Source organism: Gorilla gorilla, chromosome 7 (assembly GCF_029281585.2).
Source record: "Gorilla gorilla gorilla isolate KB3781 chromosome 7, NHGRI_mGorGor1-v2.1_pri, whole genome shotgun sequence".
Classification (NCBI taxonomy): Eukaryota; Metazoa; Chordata; class Mammalia; order Primates; family Hominidae; genus Gorilla; species Gorilla gorilla.
The window spans coordinates 87,868,762-87,885,942 of record NC_073231.2 but is presented as its reverse complement, the minus strand read 5'-3'; the positions used below and the strand labels follow the sequence as shown (position 1 = coordinate 87,885,942).

The window sequence follows — 17,181 nt, the reverse complement described above, 5'->3', positions numbered from 1 at the left end:
TTGGCCAGGCTGGTCTTGAACTCCTGACCTCAGGTGATCCACCTGCCTCGGCCTCCCAAAGTGCTCGACCCACCGCGCCTGGCCTGTTTAGGTGTTATTACATGTATTTTGTATAACTTATATATGTATATAAGATAACAAGTAACAATATTATTAGAAACCCAGATTTTCAATTAAAGATAAAAGAGATACTAGTATCAAATCAATTAAGTTAGCTATAAATTCTGTAATCTGATTGAGTCACATATTTGAGTAAACAAATCTGTAATCTGAAATTAGAATTGGCAATGTTGGTATGAATTTATATATACATATATACACATATACATACATATATATACAGACACATATATATATATATATCCCAGTTGTGTCCACTGAAAGGCCAAGAAGAATGACAGTCTAATGGCTGTGAGCACCCTGGATGTCCAAATTTGTAGTTTAAATGCCATTTCCCACTAAAAGGAACCAGTGAGGCTTTAGGAAATGATTGATTTCAGAACTAGGGCAGGAATTGCACAAGGTGGGCCTGTGGCATTTTGTTATGCCTGAAAGCAAGGTAGCTATTAAATACTGCTGAGGTGATGTGAAAAAAAAACAAAAACAAAACAAAAAAAACAACCCAAGGCCCTATAGCTCACGGATTACAGCACTAGTCTTATAGGGGAGTAATGACTATAATGAATTAAAACAAATATATACAAATCCATGAGTTCATAATGATACTAAAAAAAAATCACTAATCATTCATCTTTGCATCACTTAAGAAAACAAATGTTTACTTTGAAAATTGATATATAAAGGAAAAAAATCAAGCATTTATTCTTCTGTCTATTCGAGGGTACCCAAATCATTCGTAAGGGTCATAAATGCAACAAAATGGTAGAATTAGAAAGTCACTATTCACACCTCCTAATGAAACATTGAGACAAGGCAACTATCATCCATTGTGATTACAATTATGAGGTGAAGGTTGATGGGGAACTTTATAATTGAACTACTGATTTATCAAACATCACTAAAAGCAAGGCAGCCAGGCACCTCTTAATGGAATAAGGTAGGAAGTACACACCACCTATGAAATATTTTTGCCCAAAAATGGACCCTAAATCTAATCAAATTTTTAGGTCCACTACCAAATGACAAGAAACATGAAGGGCAAAGAAACAAAAGACACCAAGAAATTCCACTGATATATTCAAGGAAAGATAAATAAATAAATAAATTTTTTAAAGACACCAAGATGATATAATCAGTCAAGCCAAGGATGAGAACTGATATAGATTAAAAGTTCTAAAATATTCTCAACTAACAATGTTGCATATTCTTTCTTTCTTTCTTTCTTTTCTTTCTTTCTTTCTTTCTTTCTTTCTTTCTTTCTTTCTTTCTTTCTTTCTTTTCTTTCTTTCTTTCTTTCTTTCTTTCTTTCTTTCTTTCTTTCTTTCTTTCTTTCTTCTTTCTTTCTCTCTCTCTTTTTTTTTTTTTACAGGCAAGGTCTAGCTTTCTTGCCATGTCAACCTCCCAAAGTGCTGAGATTACAGGCGTGAGCCACTGTGCCCCACCAGATCTTATTTTCTTTCCCTTTCTTTTCTTTCTTTCTTCTTTCTTTCTTTCTTCCTCTCCCTCTCCCTTTCTTTCTTTCTTTCCTTTCTTTCTTTCTTTCTTTCGAGATAGAGTTTCATTCTTGTGGCCCAGGCTGGAGTACAACAGGGTGATCTCAGCCCACCGCAACCTCCACCTCCCTGGTTCAAGTGATTCTCCTGCCTCAACCTCCCGAGTAGCTGGGATTACAGTCATGCACCACCATGCCCAGCTAATTTTGAATTTTTAGTAGAGACAGAGTTTCTCCATGTTGGTCAGGCTGGTCTCGAACTCCCAGCCTCCGGTGATCCACCCACCTTGGCCTCCCAAGGTGTTGTGAAACGGTGTCTTAGTCTGTTGCCCAGGCTGGAGTGCAGTGGCATGATCTCGGCTCACTGCAACCTCCATCTCCTGGGTTCAAGCAATTCTCCTGCCTCAGCCTCCCAAGTAGCTGGGATTACAGGCATGTGCCACCGTGCCCGGCTAATTTTTGTATTTTTAGTAGAGATGGGTTTTTGCCATGTTAGCCAGGCTGGTCTCAAACTCCTGACCTCAGGTGGTCCACATGCCTCGGCCTTCCAAAGTGCTAGGATTATAGGTGTGAACCACTGCGCCCGGCCCAGATCTTATTTTCAGTAAATAAATTATAGGCCAGGTGCAGTGGCTCATGCTTGAGCCCAGGAGTTCTAGACCAGCCTGAGCAACAAGTGAGACCCTGTCTCCACAAAAAAATAAAAAATAAACCCACCCAAATTGTAAAAAGACATATTTAAGACAATCAGGGAAACATGAATATAGATTAGTTATTAGGGTGTTCATATAATTTGTCATCTAAGCAGAATATGTTGAGAGTTCAAGGAGGCTGTACTAACAGTTGTGCTGGGACAAAGGTGTAAACTGGATTTGTCCCAGGCAAATGTGATTATCCTAGTATTACACAATTTTGCGGAATCACTGTTAATTTTTTAAATTGATAATGTCAGCACATTTATGTTTTTTTGAAAGCTATTAGTCAGAAAAGCAGTTCTGAAAGGTTTTAGTCTCAGGATCCTTTACACTCTTAAAAATTATTGAGTCATACTCATTAAGATGGCTAGAATGAAAAACACTGAAAATAAGTTTTGGCAAGGATGTAGAGAAATTGGAAGATAAATTGGAATGCTCATACATTGCTGATTAAAATGTAAAATGGTGCAGCTGCTATGTAAAACAGTTTGACAGTTTCTTAGAAAGTTAAACATAGAGTTAGCCATAGGACCCAGGAATTCTATTCCTAGATATATTGCCAAGAGAACTAAAAACATGTATTCATACAAAAACTTGGCTACAAATGTTCATTGCTGCATTATTTGTAATATCCAGTGGAAACAACCCAAAAGTCAACTGATGATTGGGTAAACAAAATGTGGTATACACATACAATGGAATATTATTCAGCTATAAAAAGGAATGAAGTTCTGATACATACTACAACATGGATGGACCTTGAAGACATTATGCTAAGTGAAAGAAGCCAGAAACAAAAGGCTACATATTGTATGATTCCATTTATCTGAAATGCCCAGAATAGGCAAATCTGTAGAGTCAGAAAGTACATTAGTGGTTGCCAGGAGATAATGGGAGGGGATATTTAGAAGTGACTAATAGGCTGGGTGCGGTGGCTCATGCCTGTAATCCCAGCACTTTGGGAGGCCGAGGCAGGCGGATCACAAGGTCAGGAGTTCGAGACCAGGCTGGCTAATATGGTAAAACCCTGTCTCTACTAAAAATACAAAAATTAGCTGGGCATGGTGGCAGGCGCCTGTAGTCCCATCTATTTGGGAGGCTGAGGCAGGAGAATCGCTTGAACCCGGGAGGCAGAAGTTGCAGTGAGCCAAGATCATGCCACTGCATTCCAGCCTGGGAGATAGAGTGAGACTCCATCTCAGGAAAAAAAAAAAAAAAGAAGGGACTAAAATGGGTATAGGGTTTTCTTTTGGGGTGATAAAAAGGTTTTGGAATTAGCTAGTGGCAGTGGCTGCCCAACCTTACAAATATACCAAAACCTACTGAAGTGTACACTTTATTTTTTATTTTTTTGAGGCAGAGCCTCACTCTGTCGCCTAGGCTGGAGTGCAGTGGTGCAATCTTGGCTCACTGCAACCTCTGCCTCCCCAGTTCAAGCAATTCTCCTGCTTCAGCATCCCAAGCAGCTGGGATTACAGGCGTGTGCCACCACACCTGGCTACTTTTTGTATTTTTTATTAGAGGTAAGGTTTTGTCATATTGGCCAGGCTGGTTTCAAACTCATGGCCTCAAGTGAGCTGCCCACCTTGGCCTCCCGAAGTGCTGGGATTATGGGTGTGAGCCAGCGTGCCCAGCCATTAGGTGTATATTTTATTTATCTTTTGTGTTTCTTGTTTTTTGTTTCTGAGGTGTACATTTTAAACAGTGAAGCTGCTGGTCATGGCAGTACGTGCCTGTAATCCCAGCAACTCAGGAGACTGAGGCAGGAGGATTGCTTGAACCCAGGAGTTTGAGGCTGCAGTGAGCCATGATTGCACCATTGCACTCCAGCCTGGGAGAAAGAGTGAGACCCCAACTCTAAAATAATTAAAAATAAATAAAATTGTGAATCTAGTGGTTTATGAATTAAATCTCAAAAATATTTTAGAAGTATTGGCCGGGCATGGTGGCTCATGCCTGTAATCCCAGCACTTTTTTGGGAGGCCAAGGCGGGCGGATCACCTGAGGTTGGGAGTTCAAGACCAGCCTGACCAACATGGTGAAACCCTCTCTCTACTAAAAAAATACAAAATTAGCTGGGTGTGGTGGTTCATGCCTGTAATCCCAGGTACTCGGGAGGCTGAAGCAGGAAAATCACTTGAACCTGGGAGGCAGAGGTTGCGGTGAGCCAAGATCAAGCCATTGCACTCCAGCCTGGGCAAGAAGAGTAAAACTCCATCTCAAAAAAAAAAAAAAAAAAACTCTCTCTATATATATATTAGAAGTATTAAGGACCCCAAAGAGCTTTTCTTTATGTGTGATGCGTAAATATTCAGATAAATGGATTATTTTCTACATTAGAAATTAAAACTGAAAAAATTTTTAAAATACTCATTTGATTTTTAAAAACAGGTCTGGTGCATTGGCTCACGCCTGTAATCCCAGCACTTTGAGAGGCCGCGGCGGGTGGATCACCTGAGGTCAGGAGTTCAAGACCAGTGTGGCCAACATAGCAAAACCTCATCTCTACTAAAAATTAGCTGGGCGTGGTGGCAAGCACTTGTAGTCTCAGCTTCTTGGTAGGCTGAGACAAGAGAATGGCTTGAACCTAGGAGGCGAATGTTGCAGTGAGCCGAGATTGCACTACTGCACTCTAGCCTAGGTGACAGAGCAAGATTCCATCTCAAGAAAAAAAAAATTAAAATTTAAAAAACATAGTAATAATAAACATATTACATGTTAAGGACTTATTTTTATGAAAATAAGTATATTTTTCAAACAGCATCATGATGAGTGATATTGTTTTACATTTTTGTCAATAGATTTGTAAAAATTTGCAACTCTGTCATATCTGGTTTAATAGGAGACAGCTGGATTTTCAGATTTGTGGCTGCATTCAATCTGTGTTGGAAAATTCTGCTGTACACGAGATAATGAGAACAAAAAGATAAACAATGTATTAATATTGTTATAAAAATAGTTTTGACTTAGCAGGCTGCCTGACAGGGTCTTGGTAAGTCCCAGGAATCCAGACCACACTTTGTGAAGTATTATTAGAAACGCACACAAGTATTAATTGTTGAAATGATGCAATGTCTGGGATTTGTTTTAAAATTCCCAACACTGGGCAGTAGACACTAAGCAGACCAGATTCCACTTGCTAGTGGGCATTGCTCAGCTTCCTCTGTGACTATGTCTGACAAGTCCAATATGGATGAGATAGAGAAATTCAATAAGTCGAAACTGAAGAAGACAGAAATGCAAGAGAAAAATCCACAGCCTTCCAAGGAATGGATTGAACAGGAGAAGCAAGCAGGTTTCGTAATGAGGCGTGCATTGCCAATATGCACTGTTCATTCCACAAAGCATTGCTTTCTATTTTACTTCTTTTAGCTGTTTAACTTTGAAGGATGCAAAGAGGTCAAATCAAGTTTAAATGACTGTGCTGCCCCTTTCACATCAAAGAACTGCTGATGATGATGGCTGTGCCAGCCTCTCTTATCTGCCTGTCTGGCTGGCAGGGAAGGAAGGAACTTGCATTTTGGTGAAGGAAGAAGTGTGGTAGGATAGCAGTGAAATCTAGAATAAAACCAAGCTGGCCCAAGGCATCCTGCAGGCTGTAAAATGCAGTTTAATCAGAGTGCCATTTTATTTGGTTATTGTTCAAATAATTTTAATTATGGGAATGCATAATTTTTTTTTTTTTTGAGACTGAGTTTTGCTCTTGTTGCCCAGGCTGGAGTGCAATGGTGCGATCTCAGCTCACTGCAAACCCACCTCCCAGGTTCAAGCAATTCTCCTGCCTCAGCCTCCCGAGTAGCTGGGATTACAGGTGCCTGCCACGATGCCCAGCTAATTTGTTTTTGTATTTTTAGTAGAGACGGGGGTTTCACCATGTCGGCCAGGCTAGTCTTGAACTCCTGACCTCAGGTGATCCGCCTGCCTCGGCCTCTCAAAGTGCTGGGATTACAGGCGTGAGCCACCGCGCCTGGTTCAATTTTTAAAATAGGCAAATAAAAAGTTTAAAAACTTGAAAAATAAAATTCTCCATGACAGGGGATGGCGGTGAAGGAGTGGTCAATAGCTAGATGAAAAAGATTATCATCATCTTGACAACTGTAGAAGCTGGGTGATGGATCACAGATGTCCTCTATGTTAATCTCACTTCTTTAGTGTAACTCTGAAATTGCCCATAATAAAAATTGTTGTTATTAGCTGGGCACAGTGGCTCATGCCTGTAAGCCCAGCACTTTAGGAAGCTGAGGTGGGAGGATCACTTGAGCTCAGGAGTTTGAGACCAGCCTGGGCAACATAGTGAGACCTCATCCCTACTAAGAATAAAAAAATTAGCCGGGCGTTAGTGGCACATGCCTGTGGTCCCAGCTACTTGGGAGGCTGTGGCAGGGGGATCGCTTGAGCCAAGGAGGTCAAAGCTGCAATGAGCTGTAATCATACCACTGCACTCCAGCCTGGGTGACAGAGCAGGTTGCTGTCTCAAAACAAAACAAAACAAAAACAAAAAAATTGTTGTTATTGCCCTTATTTCAATCAATGCTTATTTAGCAGAACAAAAGACCTGGAGGTAGTTGGTAGGAGGAAAAACCAAGTTAGGGACTGGATATGTAAAGATGCAAAGATGAATTAGATACAGTTCCTGCATTCAACAGGTTTTCATCTGACAAGGGGAAACTGATACATAGCTGGAAAGAACTATAAGGAAGACATCTGATAAAGAACCCATCATATTTAATGAGCACCAGGTACTCGGCTGAGGGCCTTACATGCACTTCCTCCTCAGCCTCTCAGACTCACATCATTATCTCCATCTTGCAGAGGAGGAAACTGAAGCTCTGAGAAGTTGAGTAACTCACCCAAGATCTCACAGCAGAAAGTGGTAGAGCTGCAACTTACACTTTGGTTTGTTGACTCCAAAGCCTGTGCTTTTCATGGCTCCACCCTTTCTTTCTAAACCTTTCAGTTACACAATCCTGGAACATCACTGTCACTGTGTACCGCATAAATGGCACTCATCAGAGGCCCAGCTGGCGACCTAAAGGAGCCCACAGTCTTTAGAGAACAAAAAATATTATCAGCCAGGTTGGTCTTTACACTGTACCTATGTCCTCATTCAATCCTCACAATTTAAACTCATGGAGTAGGGGCTAGGCGGGGTGGCTCACACCTATAATCCCAGCACTTTGGGAGACCGAGATAGGCGGATTGCTTGAGGTCAGGAGTTCGAGACCAGCTTGGCCAACATGGTGAAACCCTGTCTCTACTAAAAATATAAAAATTAGCCGGGCATGGTGGCGGGTGCCTGTAGTCCCAGCTACTTGGGAGGATGAGGCAGGAGAATTGCTTGAATCTGGGAGGCAGAGGTCGCTGTGAGCCAAGATCACACCACTGCACACCAGCCTGGGCGACAGAGTGAGGCTCAGTCTCAAAAAAAAAAAAAAAAAAAAAAAAAAAAAATTCATGGAGTAGGCATTTCTGTTCAAGTTTGCCTTTCTTTTCTTGACTCTCTTCCTCAAGGTTTTGGAAAGCAACATCTCTTAAAAAGAATAAATTCAATGGCAACTCTCCTGTAACTAGCAAATGCAAATAACCATATGTAAGGATATGGATTCAAGACCATAAAGATAAAGAAGTAGGTTTATCACATCACTATTCATAATGCAGAAATGTGAAAACAGTGAAAGCTTGCTCATCGATGGCACATCCACACTGGGGAATTCTCCAGCCTTTTTTTTTTTTTTTTTTTTTTAAGAATGACATGGAGCTAAGCCAGATGTCAAGGAGAGGTTTCCATAAGGTATTGTTAAATGGTGAATGTAAGATTTAACAGGCTAGGTGTGGTGGCTCACGCCTGTAATTCCAGCATTTTGGGAGGCTGAGGTGGGTGGATCACTTGTGGTGAGGAGCTCAAGACCAGCCTGGCCAACATGGTGAAACCCCATCTCTACTAAAAATACAAAAATTAGCTGTGCGTGTTGGTACACACCTGTAATCCCAGCTGCTCGGGAGGCTGAGGCACAAGAGTCACTTGAACCTGGGAGGCAGAGGTTGCAGTGAGCTAATATTGTGCCACTGCACTCCAGCCTGGGCGACAGAGTGAGACTCTGTCTCAAAATATAAAAATAAAAATAAATAAATAAATAATAAAGATACCATGAGTGCTTGTTTACACAACTATGATTTAAGAAGTGACTGCTCAGTCGGGTGCAGTGGCTCACGCCTATAATCCCAGCATTTTGAGAGGCCAAGGCGGGTGGATCTCCTGAGGTCAGGAGTTTGAGACCAGCCTGGCCAAAATGGCAAAATACTGTCTTTACCAAAAATACAAAAAATTAGCTGGGCATGGTGGCATGCACCTATAATCCCTGCTACTTGGGAGGCTGAGGTGGGAGGATCGCTGGAGCCTGAGAGACAGAGGTTGCAGTGAACTGAGATGGCACCACTGCCCTCCAGCCTGGGCGACCGAGCCACTCTGTCCTCCCTCTCCCCCACAAAAAGAAGTGAATGCTCTGTATGTGTAGACTCATATATATGTGTAGGTATAAGATTACCTGAGTAAAGAGGAAATATGGGAGGATATATCCCAGGTTCTCGGTGTGGATGGGTGACCTTGGGCAAATGGTGTTGACATAGGGGAAGGGAGGAGGAGAGGAAGATGGGGGGCTCAGCAAAACAAATAAAAGGAAAGAAAAAAAAGCACTTTTTTTTTTTTACAAAGCATATATGTTACTATATTTACATAGTTAGGTAAAATTATGTATGAATGTGATTATGATAAAGATTACATTTTAAAGTATTTCCTTTAAAAAGAAATGGAAGGCTGAAATAAATTCCTGGGAATTGATGACTAAATGGTAAGCAATACGTCTTAGCTTTCCAAAGACCATATGATCAACAATTTTAGATGAAGATTTCTTCATAAGGATAAACAAAAGTGAGAGAAAGTAAAAAAGGAAGTATTTGCTCCCCTTCATTCTACGAATAACAAACTAATGGAATTGAAGCGTGACAAATACACCAACTACAGCTTTCAAGGTTCATGTGGTCTAAACATGGTTAATAATAGGAGTTTGAAACACACTGTAAGGGCTGGCCGCGGTGCCTTACGCCTGTAATCCCGGCACTTTGGGAGGCCAAGGGGGACTGATCACGAGGTCAGGAGTTGGAGACCAGCCTGACCAACATGGTGAAACCACGTCTCTATTAAAAATACAAAAATTAGCCAGGCGTGGTGGCACACACCTGTAATCCCAGCTACTTGGGAGGCTGAGGCAGGAGAATCACTTGAACCCAGGAGGTGGAGGTTGCAGTGAGCCGAGATTGTGCCATTGCACTCCAGACTGGGCAACAGAGTGAGACTCAGTTTCAAAAAATAAAAAAATAAAGAAACACACAGTAAGATAATTACTGCTTGCGGCAGAGCTACTTTTCTGATTATAGGCCAAATGGAAAAATAATATTACAATATTTATCATCCTTGAATGCCTGCTAAGATTGAGGGAACCACTATATTCTTTTGCATATGAGGCTATAAAATTTTTTAAAATAAAAATTTAATATATATATTTTTCTGTAGAGGTGGGGTTTCACTATGCTGCCCAGACTGGTCTCAAACTTCTGGGCTCAAGGGAGCCACCTGCCTCAGCCTCCCAAAGTGCTGAGATTACAGGCATGAGCCACTGCGCTCAGCCTAGAAAATTTTTAACATGGATTATGAAGGTTAGTTTAGGCTCAGGGATATACTAATAATTTTAAAGAATATTCTAATATACTAAGCATTTTATTTTTATTTATTTATTTATTTATTTATTTATTTATTTATTTATTTGAGACAAAGTCTCGCTCTGTCACCAGGCTGGAGGGCAGTGGTGTGATCTCAGCCCACTGCAACCTCCGCCTCCCGGGTTCAAGCAATTCTCCTGCCTCAGCCTCCCGAGTAGCTGGGATTACACGTGCACGCCACCACACCCAGCTAATTTTTGTATTTTTAGTAGAGACGAGGTTTCACCATGTTGGCCAGGATGGTCTTGATCTCTTGACCTCATGATCCACCCGCCTCGGCCTCCCAAATTGTTGGGATTACAGGCATAACATGTTTTTAAATTTGTAGAACAAGCCCCAAGTGAAACCAAAATATTTTCAAACAATGTAGACAGCTATATAAACAAAAAAATCTTGTAAATACAAAATAGCCATCAAAGTAACAAAAGTCATATCCATGCTGAACATTTGACTCCAGGTGTCTGCTTTGACTTTGATACAAACACATCACATTGCTAACATTCCCTTACTCCTTCTACAATGATAGGATTGCTTAGCTTCCTTTTCCCTTTTCTTTCTTTTCTTTTTTCTTTCTTTTTTTTTTTTTTGGAGACAGAGTCTCACTCTGTGGCCCAGGCTGGAGTGCAGTAGCATGATTTCGGCTCACTGCAACCTCCACCTCCTGGGTTCAAGCGATTCTCGTGCCTCAGCCTCCCTAGAAGCTGCGATTAACAGGCACCTGCCACCAAGCCCGGCTAATTTTTTGTATTTGTAGTAAAGATGGGGTTTCGTCATGTTGGCCAGGCTGGTCTCAAACTCCTGGCCTCAACAGAGCTGCCCACTTTGGCCTCCCAAAGTGCTGGGTTGGCAGGCGTGAGCCACCATGCCCAGCTAGCTTCCTTTTCATTCTATGTTTTCAGTTTAATATTTGTACAAGTATTTAGCCAGGCGCGGTGGCTCACTCCTGTAATCCCAGCACTTTAGGAGGCAGAGGCAGGCGGATCATGAGGTCAGGAGTTCGAGGCCAACATTGGTGAAACACTCATGTCTGTAATCCGAGCACTTTGGGAGTCCAAGGCAGGAGGATTCCTTGAGCCTGGGAGTTCAAGACCAGTCTGGGTAATGTAGTGCGACCCCATCTCTGTTTTTAAAACAATTTAAAAAAGAAACATTCCAGGATAACTCTAATTTCCAAAAAAAAAAAAAGAAAACTAAAACTTAAGAAACATCAAAAAATAAAAATTTTTTAAAAGATGAGTGGATAATTGGGGACAACAGGTGTGGATTTGTTGTGGTTTTTTGGTTTGTTTTTTAGAGGGTCTTACTCTGTCACCCAGGCTGGAGTGCAATGGCATGATCATGGCTCACTGCAGCCTTTAACTCCTGGTCTCAAGTGATCCTCCCACCTCAGCCTACCAAGTAGCTGGGACTACAGGTGTGCAGCACCATGCACAGTGAATACTTTTTACTTTGTAGAGATGGGGTCTCCCTAATTGCCAGGTTGGTCTTGAACTCCTGGGCTCAAACAGCCCTTCTCCTTTGGCCTCCCAGAGCACTGCGATTATAGGCATGAGCCACTGAGCCCAGGCTGTTTTTGTTTTAAGACATTTTGCTGAGCAGAGAAATAGCAATTGCTGGAGAGAAATATGGCATATAGAAAATTTCAACAATGAAATTGAACATTTTGGAGCACTAGAGTAAAAAAGTGTGGTCTTATCCTTTGGGTAAGATGTTCTTAGATAATGTATTACCTACCCTAATCAAAAACACTTGTAAAAATGTTCTTTTTTTTTTTTTTTTTGAGACAGAGTTTCGCTCCTGTTGTCTAGGCTGTAGTGCAATGGCACAATCTCTGCTCACTGCAACCTCCATCTCCTGGGTTCAAGCAATTCTCCTGCCTCAGCCTCCCGAGTAGCTGGGATTACAGGCACACACCACCATGCCCGGCTATTTTTTGTATTTTTAGTAGAGATGGGGTTTCACCATACTGACCAGGCTAGTCTCAAACTCCTGACCTCAGGTGATTCTCCCGCCTCGGCCTCCCAGAGTGCTGGGATTACAGGCATGAGCCACTGCGCCCAGCTATTTATTTATTTTTTGAGGTGGAGTTTCACTCTGTTGCGCAGGCTGGAGTACAGTGGCACAATATCTGCTCCCTGCAATCTTCAGCTCCCGGGTTCAAACAATTCTCACACTTCAGCCTCCCAAGTAGCTGGGACTACAGGCATGTGCCACCACTCCTGACTACTGTTTTGTATTTTTAGTAGAGACAGGGTTTCACTGTCTTGGCCAGCCTGGCCACAAGTGATCCGCCTGCCTTGGCCTCCCAAAGCACTGGGATTACAGGCGCTCTTGATGTTATTTTTAATTTGTTCCTCTATCTAACCCATTTCCTGTAAAGGGGTGGTTGGATCTAGAGATAAAATGAAATTTAGGATTAGCCTTGGGGGTGGGGCTGTATACTTCTTACTGTATCACAGGAGGCATGTGATGTCTGATTGTCCCACTTTTACTGATGATAAGACAGATTGATCTGTTACAAAAGTCTCCATCAATCTTTCCCCTGGTGCCTACAGGAGCCATGAATAATCACTGCTTAATTTTGTTACTTCATTAGAGTTACAAAATGGTAATTTCCTAATTCTGTTATTTCCTTTTGCATCTTTACCTGGAACTCTGCTTTAAATAGAACTTTCCCCCAGCAACCAGTTATCTGATCACCCTGAATACAATTTGCACAGGAAAAGCAGGATAAATGCTTGATTTTTTCCTTTCATTAGCCAGTTTTTAGAATAATGAATTTAGTGCCTTAGTGACCTTCAATGAATACCTGATATTTGGTGGTTGTTCTTGTTAGTTTTTATTTTATTTTATTTATTTTTATTTTGTGGAGACAGGGTCTCACTATGTTGCCCAGACTGGTCTACTAACTCCTGGGCTCAAGCAATCCTCCCACTTCAGTCTCCCAAAGTGCTGGGATTTGGGAGGCATGAGCCATTGACACCCAGCCCGTTCTTACTAGTTTTATATGATCTTAAGGAATTTTATACATGTAATGAGTTTTATTCCATTGTAATTATTCTTGTTATACTCAAATCGTCCCATCTTTTGCCAATGGGGGTCTTTTCATTTTGGCTTCTGTGTCCTATTAACGTGACTCAGTAGTCGTGGATTGCATCTTTCCTTTCTAGAATGGCAAGGTTGAAGCAACCATGTCTCCAAGGATCCCTAATTCCTTGTAAGGGGAAAGGCTATTTAAGGGCTGCAATTTGAAGAGTGAGATGCCATTGCTCTTGAATTCGTATTGATTTTAGTTTTCTAGGTCTTGGTGGACGACACATCTAGGAAATATATGCTCTTTAAAAGCAGAAAAAAATCATAAATTTGTATTAATATTTCCAATTCAGATTTAAGATTTCAGCCTTATACTTCTTTAAAATGAGACTTGTATCTCTCCTCTCTTTTACTGCCCAGGTTGGAGGGCAATGGCACAATCTCGGCTCACTGAAACCTCCGCCTCCCAGGTTCAAGCTATTCTCTTGCCTCAGCCTCCCAAGTAGCTGGGATTACAGGAGCATGCCACCACGCCCAGCTAATTTTTTTCTGTATTTTTAGTAGAGACAGGGTTTCACTATGTTGGTCAGGATGGTCTCCATCTCTTGACCTTGTGATCCGCCCATCTTGGCCTCCCAAAGTGCTGGGATTACAGGCATGAGCCACCGCGCCCGGCCAAAAATCTTGATTCATAATAACATTAATGTAATTATTTATTTGCTTTATTCTAAAATATACACATAAAGGTATTAAAATAGCAATATTGTTATTACTAAACCTAAGATTACCTGGGCGTGGTGGCTCATGTCTGTAATCCCAGTATTTTGGGAGGCTGAGGTGGGCAGATTACCTGAGGTCAGGAGTTAGAGACCAGCCTGGCAAACACTGGTGGAATCCCACCTGTACTAAAAATACAAAAATTAGCCAGGTGTGATGGCATGTGCCTGTAGTCCCAGCTACTTTGTAGGCTGAGGCAGGAGAATCAGTTGAACCCAGGAGGCAGAGGTTGCAGTGAGCCAAGATCGCACCACTGCACTCCAGCCTGGGTGACAGAAAGAGACTCCGACTCAAAGAAAAAGAAAGAAAGAAAAAACCATGAGATTATCGAATATAATTTAAGACTTCTTTGCTATTTGTTTTTGTCTTTAGGGTACACTGAGTAAATAATTGCAATCAGCTGGGCATGGTGGCTTGCTCCTGTAATCCCAGCACTTTGGAAGGTCAAGGCAGGAAGATTGCTTGAGGCCAGGTGTTTGAGACCGGTCTGAGCAACATAGCTAGACCACCCCCACCATCTCTACAAAAAGTAAAATTAGCCAGGTGAGATGGCACATGCCTATAGTCCCAGCTACTTGGGAGGTTGAGGCAGGAGGATCACTTGAGCCCAGGAGGTTGAGGCTGCTTGAGCCATGATTGGGCCACTGCATTCCAGCCTGAGTGACAGAGTGAGACCCTGTCTCAAATAATAATAATTTCAATCAAATGCTATGTTTCAAGTTACTTGAAATAGGCTTCTTTTCTATATAGCTGTGATATTCATTTTAGATGTTGACTCAACTGGGTCAAGGAATACCCAGATAGCTGGTCAAGGAATACCCAGAAAGCATTATTTCTGGTTATGTCTGTGAGGGTGTTTCTGGAAGAGATTGGCATTTGAATCAGTGATTGAGTAAGGAAGAGCTGCCTGATGTGGGCAGGCATCATCTAATTTGTTGAGGGCCTGGATAGAATAACAAGACAGAGGAAAGTCTAATTCACTCTGTCTTCTGGAGCTGGGACACCCATTTTCTCCTGCCTTTGGACATATGAACTCTAGCTTCTCAGGCCTTCAGACTCTGGGACTTACACCAGGGGCCCACAGGTTCTCAGGCCTTCGGACTCAGACTGAATTATGCCACTGGCTTCCCTGGTTCTCCAGCTTGCAGATGGTATATCATGGGGCTTCTCAGCCTCCATAGTCATGTGAACCAGTTTCCCTAATAAATCCCCTCTTATCTACCTATCTGGAAAATTCTGACTTATACAATGGCTATGTGAGGACCTTGATATATGTTTATATGCATTTTTGTTCTTTTCAATTTTCTAGGAATGGCTTGTCTCTTCTCATATATTATTATTTTTCTTTGTAGAGATAGGGTCTTGCTGTGTTGCCCAGGCTGATCTTGAATTCCTGGTCTCAAGTGATCCTCCTGCCTCAGCCTCCTAAAGTGCTGGGATTACAGGCATGAGCCAGTGTATCCTGCTCATTCACTGTTCAACACACTCAATTTTTCCTTCACCCCATGAATCCAGCAAAACTGCTTTTGCTCAGGCCCCCAGTAGCCTCCTCATTGCCAAATTCAGTGGAGTGAAGTGGTATGCTCTCGACTCACTGCAACCTCCGCCTCCTGGGTTCAAGCACTTCTCGTGCCTCAGCCTCCCAAGTAGCTGGGATTACAGGTGTGCACCACACACCTGGCTAATTTTTGTATTTTTAGTAGACATGGGGTTTCACCGTGTTGGCCAGGCTGGTTTTGAACTCCTGACCTGAGGTGATCGGCCTACCGGGGCCTTCGAAAGGGCTGGGATTACAAGCATGAGATAATGCGCCCGCCCTGCCCGGCTCATTCTTTTTTTTTTGAAACAAAGTCTTACTTTGTTACAGTAGGTAGCTGGTCAGGCATGAGCAGGGCAGGAGAGGGCTCCGCCCAACACACACAAATATCAGGAATATCAGGCAACCATCAGGTGGATCAGGCAGTTGTTAACTGTCTTTCTAAAATAGTAATTGGTAACAGCCAGTGCCAGGGAAAGGCAGTGTCCTAATACATGGAAAACACATGAAATGTGATCAGTGGCTTCTTGAGAAGACCTCAGGGGTTGGGCAAGTGGGCTCAGGAATGTGCCTGCAGACAGCCCACCCCAAGGGATGAAACAGGGGAGAAGTAACAAGACCGCAGAAGCATGCCAGCGTATAAAACCCCAAGTCAAAAGGTCAAACCGCACACTTGTCTTTCAAGTCGCACACTTGGTCCTCATCCAAGTGTATGTTCTTTCCTTCCTTTTATTCCTGCTCTAAAGCTTTTCAATAAACTTTCACTCCTGCTCTAAAACTTGCCTTGGTTTCTCCTTTTGCCTTAGGTCCCTCGGTTGAATTCTTTCTTCTGAGGAAGCAAGATTTGAGGTTGCTGCAGACCCCTACAAATTGGCCTTGTCTAACATATTTTGGTGCCATGTGACTCGGATACCTTCCACCAGTAACAACTCTGTTGTCCAAACTAGAGTGTAGTGGCGCAACCATGGCTCACTGCAGCCTTGACCTCCCAGGTTCAAGGGAGCGATCCTCCTACCTTAGCCTCCTGGGTAGCTAGCACTATAGGCACATGGACCAATGCCTGGCTAATTTTTTGTATTATTTTATATATATATAGTAGAGATGGGGGTTTCACCATGTTGCCCAGGCTGGTCTTGAACTTCTGGCCTCAAGCGATCCTTCTGCCTCAGCCTTTCAAAGTGCTGGGATCACAGGCATGAGCCACTGTGCCCGGCCTCTTTTCCATTCTTGTACACAATTCCACTTCCAATAAAAACTTAACCCAGATAATGTCACTTTTCTGCTTCAGTCCTATTATCGTAAGTTAGAATTCCCTAACATGGCTACTAGGCCCCCCCGATCTGCTGCTGTGTCTCTTTGACCTCATTTGTACCTCCCTTCCCCATCTCTCACTAAGCTTAATTACATGGGATGTGTTCACCAACAGCCCAAGCTCTATTCTCTCTCAATTTCTTTTCTTTTTTTTTTGTGAGATGAAGTTTTGCTCTTGTTGCCCAGAATGGAGTGCAATGGTGTGATCTCGGCTCACTGCAACCTCCGCCTCCCAGGTTCAAGCGATTCTTCTGCCTCAGCCTCCCGAGTAGCTGGGACTACAGGCGCCTGCCACCACGCCTGGCTAATTTTTTTGTATTTTTAATAGAGACGGGGTTTTGCCATGTTGGCCAGGCTGGTCTCAAACTCCTGACCTCAGGTGATCTGCCCGCCTGGCCTCCCAAAATGCTGGGATTACAGGCGTGAGCCACCACCCCCGG

The 17,181-nt window shown here is 42.6% G+C and overlaps 1 protein-coding gene across 1 annotated transcript; it reads left to right on the top strand.

The window, feature by feature from the left end:
- Positions 1 to 5,478: 5,478 nt before the first annotated feature.
- Positions 5,479 to 7,359, top strand: LOC129524016 (thymosin beta-4-like). Its single transcript, XM_055348232.2, has 2 exons — positions 5,479 to 5,602; positions 7,265 to 7,359. The coding sequence occupies exons 1-2, from the start codon at positions 5,479 to 5,481 to the stop codon at positions 7,357 to 7,359; spliced, it is 219 nt and encodes a 72-aa protein (XP_055204207.2).
- Positions 7,360 to 17,181: the final 9,822 nt, after the last annotated feature.

Bases quoted from the DNA above. Each gene is read 5' to 3' on its own strand.
- LOC129524016 (XM_055348232.2), top strand. From the start codon at position 5,479: ATGTCTGACAAGTCCAATATGGATGAGATAGAGAAATTCAATAAGTCG. The intron at 5,603-7,264 runs GTTTCGTAATGA...TAAACCTTTCAG, and splicing joins TGAACAGGAGAAGCAAGCAG to TTACACAATCCTGGAACATC.